General features: G+C 49.8%; 1 protein-coding gene across 1 annotated transcript in view; it reads left to right on the forward strand.

Moving 5' to 3' along the window:
• Spring1 (SREBF pathway regulator in golgi 1) overlaps positions 1-12,543 on the forward strand; it is a 94,009-nt gene extending 81,466 nt beyond the window's left edge. The window contains exon 5 of the mRNA XM_074060845.1: positions 11,540-12,543. Coding sequence (XP_073916946.1) covers positions 11,540-11,557 — 18 coding nt within the window. The 3' untranslated portion in view covers positions 11,558-12,543. The remainder of the gene's footprint in view (positions 1-11,539) is intronic.
• The last annotated feature ends 6,143 nt before the right edge of the window (positions 12,544-18,686 follow it).

Below are 18,686 nucleotides of genomic sequence, written 5' to 3' on the forward strand. Positions count from 1 at the left end.
TCCTGACAGGATCTGGTGACGTTTTGATATTTCCTACCATTGCTAATGAAAAATGCATTTTGGTTTGTCTGTAACTCAGTTCAAACAGTGTTCTGCAGAACTCAGATAATTATTAGCTGAATTCGTGAGTTGGCCCACACTCAAAAAAGTGACGCGTGACGTCCTGAAGGCTCTCCTTGCCTGTGACCTAGACTGGCCCAGTTACTGCTGCAGAGTTGAGGTTGGAAAGCTAGAACTTTCTCCCCCTGTGGTCCCTGAATTTCTCGGGGAGGGGTGTTTATGATTCAGCACAGAGTAACAGAACTGTGACTCTTGAGTTTGAAATCCCAAGCCCCTTATGAGACGTGGGTGTACGGATATTTCCCAGTGTCTGGCAAACATGGACGGATGGGAAAATACCCACGTGCTCAGTGAGGGCCAGTGCCTGCCATGGATGGCAGCTCCAGCCTCCCTCCCTCCTTCCTTCCTTCTTTCCTTCCTTCTTCTCATGCATCCATCTGTCCATCCATCCTTTGCTCTTTCTTTCCTTCCACCCTTTTCTACCCTTCCTTTCTTCCTCCCTTCCTTCCTCCCTTCTTTCCTCCCTTCCTCTCTCCCTGCCTCCCTCCCTTCCTTCCTCCCTCCATCTTTCCTTCCTTCCCAGTTCCAGTTGAATCCATGGCCTCTCAAGTCACACTACCTGGGCTATATCACTTTTTCATTTACTAGTTGTGTGCTCTTGGGCAAGTAACTTAACTTTGCATGCTCAATGTTGTCATCTGTCACACAGGGAGGAGGTGGCACTGACCTCACAGGGTGATCTTGAGAACTCAGTTACGTGTACGACAGTTGCAGCAGGCAGGTGCTCAGGCAGTGCTAACCGCTGTAATCACAGCTACTGGGTTGTCACAAGAGGCCACATTGCGCTGGGTCTGGCAGACAGAGCCTGTGTTAATGGCACAGCAGGCTCTCCACCCTCCTGGTGTCTGCAGCTTGGTGAAGGGGTCTGCCAATGAACATGAAAGCAAGCAAGCAAAATAGCTCCAGACAGCGCCTCCTCTCCAAGAAAACAGAACCATGAGGGAGAGCATCTTGGGCATCAGGTGGTCTTGCGGGGAGGAGGAGGTGACATTGGAGGCTGAGAACTGTACTCAGCTGTGGTGACAGTTGCAGGGACAGTTCTCCAGGCAGAGGCAAGAACTGGACAATGACTGGAGCTAGGATCGAACTTGAGCTAAACCTGGTGTGGCTAGAGTGGAGGGAGCCAGAGGTGGTGGAGACTGATGAGGCTGGAGGCTGGGGAAGAGCCTCTATCCGGGGCCTTCAGGGGAGCAAGGAGGCCAGCGATGCCATTGAGCCCAGGTCTTGAAAGATCACTTTTACAGCCGGCTAGTGATCCAGTGGAAGAGGACATTTTTCTCAGGTCTGCTCATTTAGGCAGAGAAGAGGTTTATTTATTTGAGGATATAAAGCCAGCTACAAAACCATTGGGAGGACTGGAATAATCCGGACTTGAAATGAAGCTTCCAAGTGCAGCCTCCCTCCCCCCACAAGTCCCCCTAAAAAATCCTAATGCCTACAAAGGGGCTGGAGCTGAAATCACTGCTGCTGACCAACACCAAATGTCAGGTGCTCACTGTGCCCGCCACCAATGTCACATCTCTACCTGGCAATCTCTGGTCCACTGCTGCTGGTGTTTGAGAGCTCTGTTACCACCACGGCCATGAAAAAATGGCCTTCTGAGGGCTGGGCATGGTGGAGCATGCTACTTGAAAGGCAGAGATAGGAGGATTGAAGTCAGAGGCCAGGTGGGACAAAAGTGTGAGGCCCTCCCTGGAAAAGAACTAAAGCAAAAACGGCTGGAGGAGTGGCTCAAGTGGTAGAGCACTTGCTTAGCAAGTGTAAAGCCCTGAGTTCAAACCCCCATACTGGCCCCCCAAAAAAATCCCACTACAAAACAAAGAAGCAAAACATCAAACTCAAGGAGGTGGAATTCCTTGATGGTCATCCTTTATTCCAAGACTACATCTTACAAGCACATGAAGCCATCCCTGTCCACAGGGGCTAAGACACCTGGAGCCAGGTGGGGAACCACTGCGGTCTCCAGGCAAGAGGCACCAGAGTTAGGATGAAACAGAGAAGAGGCTGGAATGGCCTTGAGAGGGGCAGCGGAGGAACCAGGACGCTTAGTGGCTTGGATGTGGTGACAGGGCTGGTGTGGGGTGGGGGGATAATTGGGGAGAGAAGACCAGGCGTGACAGCCGAAATGCTGGCTTCTAGGCTAGGGTTATGAGGAACATTTCCAGCCACAGGGTGGACTATTAAAATTACACACAGCCCGGGAAACTGCAGACCCACCAGATCTATCCACCTGTTTCTTAGTAGCTTATTAGTTATCCAGAATATTCTTCAGCATTCTTAGGTATCCTAACTATTTCCGATGTGTAGAGAATGATCATCAGATGAACCCATAAACCTGATCTGTCTCTTTCCCACTTCTTTCTCCAAAGGGGCTCCCAGGTGGGAGAAGGGGCAATGTGGTGTTTTCACTGCTCTGTGACAGACCACGCCATGGCACAGAGACAGGTCCGGGACGTGGCAGGAAAGGCCCATCCTTCCCCAATGCTCCCACAGAGAGCAGGGTCCCCAGGCTGCCCATCCCCCTCGTAGGGTACAGGTGACGTTCTTTGTGTCTACCAACCCTTAGTAGGGGAGGTGGGTGGATCGGTGACAGACGGGCAAAGCCACCAACCACAGCACTCCTGGGTCTGCCCTTGGCTTGTGTAAAAACACAGCCCTTTCAGATCATGGGCCCCTGGTCTGCTTCGCTGTGCTAGAGGCTCGAGTGAGGAAGCAGGGGACATGTTCAAAGCAGGAGAAAGACCAGAAACCTCTAGACTTCGTGGCTGGTACCTTCATGACACCCATTCTTTAAGAAGACCTAGAAGAAGTCAGTGCCAGCCCAGAGTAATGGAGTCTCTGGAAACATCTTTCCTTCTGTCCCTTCATTCACTCCATGGAGACAGCCATCCTGGCCCTCCCTTCACCTCTTGGGGGCTGATCTTGGCACCAGCCTCCCACCAAACCAACGCACATGGTGGCTTTTTCACATGTCACCTGCTCTTCCCAGAATCCCCTTCCCTGACTATTTCTGGTGAAGGCACCCGTAAGAGGGATTCTGGTGGGGGCCTGACAGGTGTCATTTTGTGGCTTACACATGTTAGTTCATCTCCTGGTTGGTTTGAGGCATGGCCAGGCCTGCAAGCTCTCCATGTTCTCTTGGGCCTCTTTACTTCCTCCCTCCTGGGCCAGGTGTGTGTTTCTGCTTCCTTAGAATCCCACACCACTAATGCCAGGGGCAGAAAAAGCTGAGTCTATGGGGTTACACAGCAGATACCCACTTCCCATGGTTCTGGAGGCTGGCGAGTCTACGGCCAGGCATCACCATGATTGGGTCCTGGTGAGGGTCCTCTTTGGGGTGGTTTGTAGATGGTCACTTTCTCACTGGATCCTCATGTGGCAGAGGAGGAGAGAAAGAGGAAGCCAGCTCTCTCCTGTCCTTTCTAATAAGGGCACTAATCCCTTCCCGAGGACCCCACCCTCGTGACCTATGTCATCTCCCAAATGTGCTACCTACAAACACCATCCTGATGGGCTTAGGCTGAGTAGCTCTATTCAAAACTGTTGGGACCACAAGCGATTACGGTTTTGGATTTTTTTTTTTTTGATATTGTAATATTTCCATATACGTGAAATATCTTGGAGATGAAACCCAAATCTAATCTCAAAATTCATTTGTTTCCTATACATCGTATATATATGCTCAGAGGTAATTTTATGTCATATTTCAAATAACTTTGTGCAAGACACAAAGTGGCATGGAATTTTCCACTCAGCATCAAATGTTCAAACGTTTTCTAATTTTGGAGCATTTGGATTTTTGGACTAGAAGTGTTCAGCCTGGATTGAGGGAGTTTAAACATTCAGCCCATTCAGTGGCAAGCAGTCAGAGTTTCAGTCTGCTCCCCAGGTGTTCTGGCATGTTCTTACCCCTTCTTACTTTGCATCTGTTGTAAAATAAACAATTTGACTGACCCTTCCCTTTGGAAGGGTTGAATTTCTCAGGTACGAGAGACACTTCTGTTACCCGTAAGCCTCCTGCACGCACCTGAGCTTATGCTAAAAGATGGAACACTCTGGACGGGACTGGTCACCAGAAGGACTAACCACCTGTGACAAAGTTAGAACACTGAGTCCATCTAGCCTCTGGGGAGGGCACAGGGCTGGAGACTTGAGTTTAATCCAATTGACCAGTGATTCAGTCAATCATGCCTATGTAAGGAAACCCAATAAAAACTCTGCACACCAGAGCTCTGGAGCTTCCTGGTTGATGCGCCCAGGGAGACAATGTCCTGATTCCATGGGGAGAGGCACAGAGGGCTGTGTTGAGACCTTCCTGTCACCCTGCTTATCTCTCTCTGCCTTGGGCTGGTCCTGATCTGTGTGCTTTATGGTAAAATCCTAAATTATAACACTTTCCTCAATTCAGTGAGTCATTCTAGTGAATGATTGAACAAAGGAGAGCCATAGGAAACACACTCCTCTGGTTTGGCAGCCAGCTGGTCAGAAGCATTGGTGGCCTGGGGACCATGCTGTGGCTGGTGTCCAGGGAGGGGAAGCAGTCTCACTGGGACCCGTGTCCTTAAAATTGCAGAATCTGATTCAAGTGGTTAGTGTCCGAATTGAACCACAGTCTTGGGTCAGAGTGACATCCCTCTGCTCTTTCCCACCGCCTGCCCTGTGGACTTCAAGGTCAGCATCAGAAGCAAGAGCAAGGGCCTTCCTGAGGCTGGTGGCCAGGTCCTGAAGCTGGGTAAGGTCCAGTCTCTTTAACACTCGGGCGTGCATACATGGATGCAGGTAGGGACATGTGCACGGGTTTGCACGGTGGCGCTGACTGGCTGACATCCATGCCACACCCTCTCCCTCCCTCCTGCCTCCTCCACCCAGTGCACTCTGCACTCTGTAGCAATTCATCGTGCACCTGCCATTACAGAGCTACCTGGGTGACAGATGGGCTGTCATTGCTCGGTTCTGCAAACACTGGCTGGGTGACCATCCCAGACTGAGGACAGACTGCTGGCAGAGGGCAGCAGGCTTTGGGAAATCTGGCATTATCTAGCTTCAGCCTGGTGGAGATTTCCAAGGCTGGAAGTTGGAAAGGACTTTGCAGAAACGTTTCTGAGACTTATCCTGACATTCTTTGACCAAGCCAGATGACCCGGGATTGTACTTGATTTCCCTCTCGTGGCTCACTCACTGCTTTATGGGTTTATCTTTTCCTACTCGACTGTCACATCAACTAGTTACCCTTGGTAAAGGGCCACACACATGGTGCCAAGCACCACCATACGTTATCTTTAAAGCTTTCCATTCACATGTAGGTATTTGTATCTCCATTTTACAGATGGGAAACAAAGGCTGTAAAGTCACATGCCTTGGGTATAGAGCTATGCAAATGAGTCCTGTAAGTGGCAGGGCTGGAATTCGAACCCTGATCTCTGTGTTCAAAAGTCCCGGCTGTGCCCTGACTTTGATCTAGGCGCCTTCACTCCAGGAGGACTTCTCTGCACTCTGACACACACATAGCAACATGTCTGCCAGGAGTCACGATTTCTCATGTCTGCTGGATTTCCCTACCTGCCCTTCCCCTCCCCGCTTCCCCACTTCCTACTCTTGCAAGTGACAAGGACAGGCGGGAAGAAAGGCCTCCCTCGCTTGCCCCTGCTTCAGGAGGAGTGCTGGGTATATTTTTAGCAGCCTGGAAGTCTGGAAGAACACAGGCTCAGGTTTTGAGCTTGCCTGGTCAGCCCTGCCTCCTCAGTCCCCTGCAGAAGGTTTACGGTCGCCTCTCCGCAGCTTTGCTGACACAGTGGTGATGTTTATAACCGCCATCAAGCATGCTGAGCCCCAGTCCTGATTTCTCACCCATCCCTCTCCTCTAATGGAAGAATTTTTCAATCGAGGAGCCTTGCTTCACATACAACACCAGCTTTAAAATAGCTCCATCTGGGCTCCAGGATCTCAGGAGGGCTCCCGTGGGGATTTGGACTTGGAGCATGGCAATACAGTTATTTTCTTCCTTTTTCTCCCCTTCGAGGGATTTAATGTCTCCCTGACTGGGAAAGGCCAGCTCTGCACTGGCGACAAAGGGCTGTGAGCAGCAGGGGGACGGACCCGAGTTCCATCCTGCTCACCCCTGGGCAGAGCTCTCGGGATGGGGTGATCAGGAGCTCCTGGGGTGCTTACCCTGGGGGCGTCTTCCTGTGATCTAAACGCTGTATTCGTGGTGAGCCATGTTGGATGACACCAGATCACAACACAGTCCTGTCCTTCAGTAGGATGACACACCTGCAGATGGCCACTCTAAGTTACTGGGAGGGCAGGAAGCCACACTAATGTGAACCCCATCCAGAATGAAAGGGAGAGAGCTGAGCTGAAGCCAGCGATGCCCTAACTTCAGAGGTGTCATCTTCTGTCATCTGTCATTGTCCCAACCTCAGGTGACCTGCAGTGCTGGGAATCGGTCAGGCCTGTCCTCCCCTCTCCTCCTTCCCTACCCTTCCCTTCCACTGCTATTTCTTGGCCTGTGGCCCCTTTGACATCTTCAAAGGACGTTGCTGTGACCTCTGCACCTCTGGTCACATCACTTCCTCTTTCCCTTGTTCCCTTCCTTCCCTGTGTTACACCTGGAGATCTCAGATTTATTCATGATCCTATTTGATGAATATTTAGCTTGTTTCTAGTTTCCGCTACCCAGCCCACACTGGACAGACAAGCTTGTCACGGTCTTTGGCACCTGTCCCATTGTGTCTGGCGGGTGACATCCTAGGGGTCGAGGTGCCGGGGAGAGGTGTCTGTACTTCCTGTGGCTGCTGTGACAACTTAGCCCAGACGTGTTCTCCCACAGTTCTGGAGTCAGAAGTCTGGGAGCGATTTCACCAGTGTCAAGGTGTGGACAGCTGTGGACAGCTCCTTCTACGAGCTCTAGTTCTCGTGTTTCAGCTCCTAGTGGCTGCTGCCATTCCTTGGCTTGTGGCCCCCTCTGCATCATCAAAGGACTTTGCCTTCTTCTTATGAGGACTCCTGTGATGACCTCCGCCCCACTGGGATAACCTAGAACCTTCTCTTCATATGGAAATTCTTAACTTACCCTCGGCAAACCTTCTTAGGCCTGTCAGGTACCATTCATACCTTGCAGGGATTTGGACATAGACTGTGTGATTCAGCCCGTACCTTTTTTTTTTTTTTGGTGTCACTGGGGTTTGAACTCAGGACCTTGCACTTGCTAGGCAGATGCTCTACCACTTGTTCCACGCCCTCAGTCCTTTTTGCTTTCGTTATTTTTCAAATAGGATCTCCCACTTCTGCCTGGACAACAATCCTTATTTACAGTTCTCGTGCCGCTGGGATGGCAGGCGTGTACCACCACACCCAGCTTTTTTTTATTGGGTAAGATGGGGTTGCTTGAACTTTTTGGCCCCAGGTGGTCTTGGTCTAAGATTCTCCTGATCTCTGCCTCCTGAGCAGATAGGATTACAGGTGTGAGCCACATAACCCACCAGCTTATACTTTTGATAGTATAAATTTTTTCCCTAGAATTTAGTACAGTTTACGTTTACCAATACAGATCTATCAAATTGATCTTTGCAAATTTGTTGATTAAAAAATCAGAGTCATGAGTTGGGTGCCAGTGACTCATACTTATAATCCTAGCTACTCAGGAGGCAGAGATCAGAAGATCGAGGCTCAAAGCCAAAATAGTGCACGAGACCCTATCTCAAAAAAAAACCCATCACCATCACTGGTGGAGTGGCTCAAGGTATAGGCCCTGAGTTCAAACTCTAGAACAATAACAACAAAAAATCATAATTGTGGTGGGTCACGCCTGTAATCCCAGCTACTCAGAAAGTGGAGATCAGGAAGATCATGGTTTGAGGCCAGCCTTGGACAAAAACTTATTGAGACCATATCTCAACAAACAAACCAGGTGTGCTGATCATGCCTACAATCCCTGCTACTCAAGAGATATAGATAGGAGGATCACAGTCTAAGGCCAGCTTAGGCAAAAAGCAGCAAACCCTATTAGAAAAGTAATGAAAGGAAAAAGGGCTGGGGGTGTGGGTCACATGGCCTGGCAAGCTCAAATCCCTGAGTTCAAACCTCAGTAACACACACACTCACAAATAGTAATTGGTGTGGTTTAAATTAGCATTTTTCTTATGAGTGAGGATAGAACACACTTGCAGGTTTAAGGTCCATTTGTATTTTGGTTTTGTGCACCGTCTTTTCACAACCTTGGCCTGTTTTTCTTCACGTTGTTAGGCTTCTCCATTGATTTGTGATTCCTTAGAGTAAAATTATTCCTTTGAGCTCAATTGTGTAATCACAAAATCCCTTTGTACCCATGAGGAAACAGAGGCTCAGAGACCAAGAACTCGCTCAGGGTTGCAGAGAGGATGAGGACAGCCAGAATCGAAGCCTCCTCAAGCCTGGACCTCAGCCCTGCTGTGATCTTATCAGCCGGCAGGGCGGTGTTGATGGTGTCTGTGTCAGACCACAAATAAGAAAGAAAAACTAAAGCTGGGTGTGGTGGTGCACATCTGTAATCCCAGCATTCGGGAAGTGGAGGCAGAAGAGTCCTGAACTACATAAGGAGAACTTGTCTCAAAAAAAAAAAAAGAAAGAAAGAAAAAGAAAAACAAAAGCCAGGCCCAGTGGCTCACGCCTGTAATCCTAGCTACTCAGGAGGCAGAGATCAAGAGGATCACGGTTCAAAGCCAGCCCCTGGGCAAATAGTTCACCATCTTGAAAAACCCCATCACAAAAAAGGGCTGGTAGAGTGGCTCAAGTGGTAGAGCGCCTGCCTGGCAAATGTGAGACCCTGAGTTCAACCCCAGTACTACCAGAGAGAGAGAGAGAGAGAGAGAGAGAGAGGAGAGAGGCCCTACACCGCCAGCCTTCTGTGGTTAAGTCATTCATCAACCTCCTTAAAAAACGTAACCCTATCTGTGTACGACTAGACAATTACTCATTTGCTATGATTTTTTAATTGGCTCGCATTTGAAAATCAGTCTCCTTCTAATCAGTAAGTGACTTGCCCTTTCTTTGGTCCCTAATTGTACAAACCTAGGGGTTTCCTTGTGTCACCTTCAGTCTTCTTGTTTCTTGTAAGTGCCACCCATTTTGAAAAACATGATGAAAAACACAACAGCTGCCTTTGTCCTGCTCCTACTCGGTACCAGGGGCTTTGTTTTATCCTTACTGCAATCCTAAATGACAGCTATGGGTTTTCACAGTTCACAGAGGACACAAAAGCTCAGAGAGGTTAGGCGTCTTATCCGAGGTCACACAGCAGGGAAGTGGCAGAGCCAGGATTCGAGCTTCAATCTTTCTGGCTCAGAAATCACACTTTTACCTGAGTCCTGCACCGCCCCGGGTCCCCCAGCCTGGGCACAGCAGATCCAGTTGCTGGCTGGGACGGTGACCCCCACATAAGCATTCAGATGCTCTACTGTGGCACAGTTGGGGTGTCTGAGGCAGCCCACCCAGAGGCTGAGGGACCTTTCTGTTCTGCCATTTGTGTCTGAGCCGCACAACACCTCCTGGAGGTGTGCACGCACAATGAACCCTTTCACAAACGAGGGGAGCGGGGAGGTCACCTGAGACCCCACACTCTCCCCGAAAGTGAGCAGCCCAGCCAAAAATAATAAATAATATTATTTCAGCAGAGTACAGCTCCGTGAGCCTCAGGGCTTCCCGGGGACCCCTGGTCCTCAGCCGTCAGGAGGGGCTTCCCGGTCCCACCCCTCACAATCAACACTTCCCTTCACAGCAGAGGTCGGGTGGCCCTGTGAATGTGGGGGGTTGTTCAAACTGCCACCTCGGTCTCCTATCCTCTTTGTTCCTAGATTGCAACTCCACTCGATTTTGCGACTTCTGTACAGCTTGCAAACTCCCCAGAGGATGTCGTGCCTATGAGACGCAGCTGCTCTGCTTTTCTTTGCAGCTCTTCAGTATTTTAAAATGTAGTGGATGTGCAGGAATGTGCCCATTTTACAGAGAGGGAAACTGAGGGCAGGCTCGGGTGTGCCGCTGGGCTCTGAGCCCACCTCTCCAGAACCCGTTCTCACCTACCAAAAAAAAAAAAAAACAGTCAGAGAGTCATCCATCTACGACTCGATCACTCACACCCCTTCCAGAGTGACAACTGTCTTCCAACCGTAGCATCTCCTGTCGGGATCCTCGAGGCCTGGGGGCTGGGCATCCCGGGTGCTCAGAGAGTCCTTAATGCAAGGCAGTTTTACCCTCATCACACTGGCTCCAGAAAACACTGGACATTCTTCCATCCGCAGAGCGGGGTGGGAAGGTGACGCCCTGCTCAGAGATGCATCCGAATGCAGGAGCTGGGAGTCCCACCCCACTGCTTGCCTGAAACTGCCTCCTTAACACTTAGTTCACAAATCCCTGCTTTTTAAAAATGTTTGTGAAGTGGCTTTTTGAAAACAAGCAAGCAAAACCTTTAAGGCAGTGGATGGCGGCCTCTTCGTTCTGGGATTCAATCAAGGACTGCAGCTGGGTGGGAACTGGGAGCTGAGTTCCTGCCTGCACCGGGGTAGGGATGGGGCCATTCTTGGTGGCAGCATTGGCTCCTGAGACTCTGTCACCGGCCAGCAGCCGATTCCTCACCTCCCATCCTGCGTCCTGTCCAAAATAAATGATGGAGGCAATGAGGGCTCCAGTGCCACCCGATGCCTCAGCGTGCAGAGCCGAGGCCGGCCACCCGGGTGCATCGACAGTCCCCAGGCTGGGGACGACGCTGTGCCCTTCACACAGGGAAATAAGCCGCAGAGGAGGAACACTGGCTGGGCGTCCTCTCAGGCTCCTGTACCCAGAGCTCGTGCCAGGAATTTGCCTGGAGCTCTGATCCTGCAGGACGCTGCCTGTGTGACTGATCATCGCCAACTTGCTGTGTGACCTTGGGCAAGGTGCTTCCTCCCTCTGAGCCCCAGTTCCCTACTAGGTCAATGTAAAGGGCTTCAGTGATGTCATCGTTACTTTTGATACTAGGACTTGAACTCAGGGCCTCGAACTTGCTAACAAGGGCTCTACCACTTGAGCCTTGCCCTCCCCGCACCAGTCCTTTTGCATCTAGTTTGTTTTCCAGATAGGGTCTCAAACCGACTTCTCTTGGCTGGCCTTGGACCTTGATTCTCTTACTTCTGCTTCCCTCCTGAGGAGCTGGGATTACAGGTGTGCACCACCACACCTGGCTCTGTCATCATCATTGTAGTTAATAGGATATCTTAATAATCCCTTAGTAGCAACAGTGGCCTTTGTGGTTGGCATACCATCCTAATTTTGCAGACAAGGAATTGTCATTCAGAGAGGTTAAGTCACTTGCCCATGTCACACAGTCAGAATTCAGGCTCAATCCATTCTAACTTTTAACCCCTGGCATTTTAACATCAAATGCTTTCTGTGCATTCTCTCTTTCTAGACTACACAGCACCCATGATCAAAGCTACTGTGACCCACATTTCAGAGAGGGGCAAAGGTCGTCTAACATCTTTTCCACTTCTGGTGACAGAAGCGTAAGATCAGGACGTCAGTGCTCTGGTGTCTGAGGAAAAGAGAAGACAGACTGGATAAGGAAGGGAAGGAAGTCAATCCTCCCAATCCAGACTCCTCAGCAGGATCACACTGTCCTTTCCAGGTGACCTTGACCTCTTCTGGATGACAGTGACCCTTAATTGCCACAAGCCAAGGAGGTGGACGTTGTTCACAGGCACCTTCTGCAAAAAAGGAACCCAAGAGGCAAATCGGGTGCCCAGGTCCAGAGCAACCAAGGGGAGCCTGGGACTCGAACCCAAGACTGCCTGAGCCAGAGATGGAGCTCTTGAGCCTTGTCATCCTCTCTGGCCCCTGGCACCGAGCTGTCCCTCTTCTCTGACTTTGTGATGCCCCAGCCTCCCTCCATGCTGGCTCCCGGGCACCCTTCTCCCCCAGTGCTGGTCAGATTCCTGTGAGCAGGGGGATGGGGCCAGGCTCACCTCTTCCAGACAGCTGATGCCCAGGCTGAAGTCACACCCCTCCCTCTGTCTCAAGCTGTTAGGGAAATGAAAGTGTTGGGTGACAATGGTGGCAGTTGTCATTGTCGCCACCATTATGAAATTTGCAGCCTTCCCTAGTCCTTACCGTGCCCTACACCAAAGCATCTGTACAAACCTGACTTGCTCCAATCTCCTCGGCCCTGCAAAGCGAGTGAGCTTAGTCTCCAGCTTACTGAGGGGATCAGAGATCTCAGAGAACACAATTCCTGCGGTCCCCCTTGTCCCCGAGGGGTATGGCCCGAGACCCCCAGCAAAGCCTGACATCCCAGATAGTAACGAACCCTGTGTATCCTCTTTTCCCTAGACGTGCATGTCCCCAACAAGTCTACAAACAAAAGAATGCAGAGCAATTACAATAATACACTATCATTAAAAGCTTATTTAGAACTTATGAACTGTGATTTCTGGAATTTCCATGAATATTTTTGGGGCCTGCATTTCACCGAGAAGAACTAAGAGGACAGAAAGTGGGACTACAGAGAAGTGTAGACAATTCTGCCTCTCCAGGTCCCCTGGGCCAGTCGGTGAGCGCCTGGCCTGTTGTCAGCAGCAGCTGTGACAGTGGGAGCAAGATGTGGGTGATGGAGGGGGTGGCCACGAGCCAAAGCATGCTGGTGTCCTCTGGAAACCCAAGAGGCAGGGGACCACTGTCTGGTCCAGAGGAGCACGGTCCTGCTGGCTTTTAGACTCTGTCCTCCACACTGGCAAGAGTGGAGTTGTAAGCCACCAAGCGTGTGGCCATGTGGTGGACACACCTCTCGTGACAAAAGGCTGTCCTTGTACCCTCAGCACCTTGCCAAGGGTGGGGACACGTTTGTTCATGAAGACGTGCAGGTGGCCCAAAGGATGCCCAGAACCAGGACACGCGCTCCGCATTCCTTTTGCACTCGGGTTTGTAAACCCAGCTCTCTTGTTCCCAGCCTGACCTATCTGGCCACCACTCCAGGTCAGCGGGGACATCACCTCGCTCACTCCACACGTCCTGTTCAGATGACTGGCTCCTTCCTGTCCAGATAGGGAGTGACTGTGTCCAGTTATTTGTGCGTCTCCATGGAACCATCCCTAAAAATGTTGCCATGGACTTGGATTTTTCGCCAGCAGTGTGTTTGGGACATCTGTGTGTGTGACACGGCCTTGGTTTCCAGTGAGGGAGGAGGTGTTCCTTTCTCTGTCTGGCCCCCGTGACAGACTCAGCCCTGGAAAGACAGCGCCCTCGCCACTCCAGTGACCTTGCATGCGTCCTTTACCACATTTGACGCTTTCACTTTCTTCCTTGCTGGGGGAGTCGTGCTTGAGCCGATGGTGGCAAGTTTTCCTTTTGGCTTTAAGGTTCGATTTTGTCTCAGAGGCGCTGATGTACTTAGGACCGGTTTACTGTCCACCGTTGTCTTCAGCTGTATGTACACCGCGTGTACAGTTTTCTGTTGGCGCTACTCTCCTAAGCAGGCAAGACCCCCATTCAATCCTTACTGCCCAGGGGGAGCTGGCTCAGAAAAGTTAAGTGACAGTGACTAAGTGGCAGAGCTGGCATTTAAGTGAACCTTCTGTGTCTAGGACTGGGGCTCTTACCCACTAGACGGTGTGCCCCCATGGATGTGGTAAGGCACAATGAACACTTAAAGGATAGTTGAATGAATGAATGAGTTTGCACACCACTCCAAGAAGAAAAATAGTGTATTTCCTTCTTTGATCTGAATGTGCTTTTTAGAGCAGTCAACTCTGAGCCCTCCCCCAACAAAGAATGACCTGGCCTCAGTATCACTAGTGTGGGGCTGAAACCCCTGGGCTGGAGGGGACAGAGCCAGGCTTTTGAAGACAGGGTGAGAGAAAGCCTCTGGGGAGAGTTGGGTGCCCCAACTGTTTATTCAGTGAAAACTGATTTGGCTCCTCCTGTGGACGAAGCCCAGCTAGAGACAGCCTTTAACAAGGCATCATGGGACGTGGGCAGGAGAAAATCCAGGTTTTTTCCAGGTGTGGTGGCCCACGCCTGTAATCCCAGCTACTCAGGAGGTGGAGATGGGGAGGATAGCAGTTCGAAGGTAGTCAGGGCAAAAGTTAGCAAGACTCCATCTCACCAAAACCTAGGCGTGGTGGCCCACGCTTGTCATCCTAGCTATGTGGGAGGCATAGGCAGGAGGATCATTGTCTGAGGCTGCCTGGGCAAAAGAGCATGAGGCCTTACCTGAAAAATAACTCAAGCAAAAAAGGGCTGGGGATGAGTGGCTTACGTGGTACAGTGCCTGCATAGCAAGTGCGAGGCCCTGAGTTCAGGGCTTGGTGGCAAGTTCTGGCCATCGGGCAGTGGGCATGTCTGTGTGTCCTCTGGACTGAAGCACTTCAACACTTTCCATCTTCTTCTGGTGCTGCTGTGACTCTGGAAACCACGCACCAGGACCTCACTGTCCTGTGCCAGACTGTGAGAACTGAACCTGTCATGAGCACCCGAGAATTCAGGTCTTTTTTGTTACTGCAGCACACTGCACCAATGCAGACTCATTCTGCAAGGTAGATGCACTGCTGCAAGTTTGGATTTTTCTACATGAATCATGATTTATTTTTTTTTTAAAGAAGAGACTTATTAAAAATCAAACTTTTGCTGTGGTGCATACTATTCCAATGATTCTGACAATAAAACAAAACAAAACAAAAAACCCCAGAAAACACAGATTGTTAGACCAGGGAATTAACCAGTTATGAGAAATCTAGGGGTGCAATGTCAATATGATCCACGTATTTTGGTTGAAGGCCAAAGTTTGGGGGACATCCAAGAGTTCAGGGGACTGCAGGGCTCCGTGGCTTAGTAAGGAAAAGGGGGCATGAAGAGATTCAGGGAAATAGCTCTGGAAACCCAGGAGGCTGTAAAATTGAAGGCAAGTTTCTTTCTTGTGAGGCTAGGTCTGTATGAGTTGTGGGTTCCCCTTTCCCCCTTTTTTTTAATCTTTATTTTGTGAGCCCCGAAGCCCAGCCAATATCTATCAACAAACACCCCACGATGACTTGACTCTCCTGGACCTCAGTGTCCCCAGCATCTGTGGTGGCCTTGTGTCTCCAGGAATGGGTTTCGTGGTTACCACTTAGGAACATCACAAGCCTTTCAGCTGTGGCCACTGGCCGCCATTTAGGGGTAGTGTCTGCCAGCTGTTGAGGGGAGGAGACAGGCAAAAACAGGAAGGCAGCTTAGTCCTATGAGGCAGACAGGAGAAGCACCTTTTAAGCAGTTTGACTTTTTTTTGTTTTTTGGTGGGACTGGAGTTTGAACTCAGGGCTTTGCACTTGCTAGGCAGGTGCTCTATCACTTGAGCCACAACTTTTTGTTCTGGTTATTTTGGAGATGGGGTCTCGCTTTTTTTCCAGCCTGGCCTGAACCGTGCGTGACCCTCCTATTTTCACTTTTTCACTGCTGCTGGGATGACAGGTGTGAGCCACCAGGCCCAGCTCTTTATCTTGTTGAGATCTTGAAAACTTTTTTTGCCAGAGCTGGCCTGGAAGATGATCCTCCCGATCTCAGCCTCCAGAGTAGTTAGGATTACAGGCCTGAGCCACCAATGCCTGGCTGACTTCTTAAAAATCACTTTCATGGTGACATAAACCTGCCCCCAATTTTGGCAGGGGAAGAATTTCTTGTGATAAGAACACCAGGATTGGCCAGGCACGATGGTTCACACCAGTAATCCTAGCTACTCAGGAGGCAGACATTGGGAGGATTGTGGTTTGAGGCCAGCCCAGGCAAAAAGTTTGAGAGACCCCATCACAACCAATAAAAGTTAAGTGTGGTGGTATATGCCTGTCATCCCTACTTCGCGGTGAGAGGACTGTGGTGTGAGACCCTATTCAAAAAATAACTACAGTAAAAAGGGCTGATGGAGTGGCTCAAGTGGTAGAGCATCTGCCTAGTAAGCAAGAGGTCCTGGGTTCAAACCCCAGTGCTGCTAAAGAAAGAAAGAGAGAAGGAAAGAAAAAACACAGGGAACGAGAGATGTATGAGCTAAACTTTTCTTTTTATAAATTGTAAAGCTCTCTGAAATAGTAACGAATTGCACAGGATAACAAACACGTCAGCCAGCCCTAGACGCCTGGTACCCCTGTTGTTTCCTGCTCCACGCAGATTGTGTGTGCTTGACTTTCACAGGCTGGCAGGGCAGTGAGCTTCCTCAGAGCAGCATGGCCATACACACATGCACACACGTTACATATATACACACATGCACACACACCACACACACGCTACACACACATATGCACACACAGCACACACACGCACACACATAAACACATGCACACATGCCACACACGTATAATAAACACATGCACACACCACACACATGCACACACACATTACACGTACACATATACACACATAAACACACATAAACACATGCATATGTGCACACATACACACAAACATATGCATACACATGTGCACACATAAACACATGCATGTGCACACACATACACACGTGCACACATGCTACACACACACACACACACACACAGAGTCCTGAGCTGCACTATGACGCTTTGTCGGTGATGACGTCACTGGGCAATGGTATTTCTGGGCTCCATCGTAGCCTCCTGGGATCACCTTGGTGTGTGTCCACTGGTGGCTGCGTCATGCTCACGCACTATGAAGACTGCACTGGCCACGTGAGTTCCCCTTCCCCCCCCGCCCCGCCCCGGCCACCTTTCACATGGTTTCCCCCTTGGTGGCCTCGCTGTGCCCTCACAGTCGTCCTCCTTCACTCCTGTACGATTTTAGGGGTGCTCCTAGTGTGACCCTAGGTGCCAGACCACCCAGAGCCTGTCCCACTTGGGTGGCTCCTAAGCTTTCTTTCCAGCCTGCCTTTGTGGGGTCCGCCCTGTGGTCACGGCCACTGTGTGTGCTGTCACACGGGCCTGTGTACTCTATCCAAAGTCACTGTCAGCTGTCTTGAAAGCCTTTGTAAATCAGAAAATGTTATTAGCATAAATCAATTCCAGGAAGGGATTTCTTTGTTGTACACACACACATAATGTACTTTGATCAAATTCACCTCATCTTGATCACTTTCTCTCTCTCTCTTTTTTTTTTTTTTCAGTACTGGGGTTTGAACTTAGGGCCTTCACCTTGAGCCACTCCACTAGCCCTAGTTTGTGAAGACTAGGGTCTCACAAACTATTTGCCTGGGTTGGCTTTGAACCTTGATCCTCCTGATCGCTGCCTCCTGAGTAACTGGGATTACAGGCTGAGCCACTGGTGCGCAGAATGACTCTTTCTTAATCCCCTTCTCCTTTCCCCTTTTAACAGTGTTTAGTGGGTTTCATTACACTATTTAAACATATACACGATGTACTTCCCCCTCACCGTCTCCTTTCCCCTTCCCCCAACACTGATCTCCCCCCAGACAGTCCCCTAGTACATTTATTGCTATTTTTATTTTAGGTCTAGATTCTACATGTGGGTGAAAACATGCAATGTTTATCTTTCTGAGTCTGACTTATCTCACTCAACGCTGTGATCTCCAGTTCCAGTCATTTTCCTGCAAGTGGTACAAGTTCATTCTTTTTTATGGCTGAATAATACTCCATTGTGTGTAAGTATCATAATTTCTTTACCCATTCATCATCCATTAATGAGCACCTGGCTGATTCCAGAGCTTGGCTATCGTGAATTCGACTACAATAAACGTGGGTGCACAGGCGTCTACACTGCATACTGACTTCCATTCCTGTGGACATTTGCCCAGCAGTGGTATAGCAGGATCTTCTAGTTTTTTGAGGAGCCCACAGGGCTGCACTTACATTCCCACCAACAGGGTGTAAGCATTCCTTTCCCCTTCTGACTGCTGTGCAATGGAATCTCAGTATTGTTTTTATTTCACTGAAATCTTTAATATTTGTTGAACGAACACTGTGCATTCCCCTTGTGCCTTGAGCTGCACAAATGGCAGGTACCTCTCACCTCAGTATTTCCAAGAAAAGCACTGGGACAAACAGCTTCATTTCTGGGTCTCTGTTTCCTTGGATGAACTCATTCTCGGAGAGCACTCAGCACAGGGCACAGCCCACTCGAACCAGGAAGGGCATCCAAGGTCAGAATAGTTTCTTGCCTCTAGACTTCTCCCTTGAGCTGTTCTCAGGTTCACCTCGGTTAAAGGGATTACCGGGTCCTGACTGATGACAATAAAGATCTTATAACTGGTGACTCCTCCCCTTGACCCTTCTCGCATCCAATCAGTGGTCAGCATTTGAAGTGTCCCTTACACCCGCCCTCTCCTTTCCTCACAAGTTACAATAGCTCTTTGCCTCTGTCTTTCCTTTTCTTTTTTTCCCCAAAATAGACAAACTTGATCCAGCAGCTAAGACTAATGCAAACTGGTCCAATAGGAATTTACATAGATGTCCATTAGTGTTTAAGGATAGAAAGAAGAAGGAAAATGAAATCAGCCTTGGTCACTACCTGGGGGATGAGCTGGGGATGCACATTTTTTGCATTTAGTCATGGGGAGATACTGTCACCTCCTGTTTTGTAGAGAAGAAACCAGGGCTCAGAGAGAT

The sequence above is a fragment of the Castor canadensis genome, chromosome 18, assembly GCF_047511655.1.
Source record: "Castor canadensis chromosome 18, mCasCan1.hap1v2, whole genome shotgun sequence".
NCBI lineage: Eukaryota > Metazoa > Chordata > Mammalia > Rodentia > Castoridae > Castor > Castor canadensis.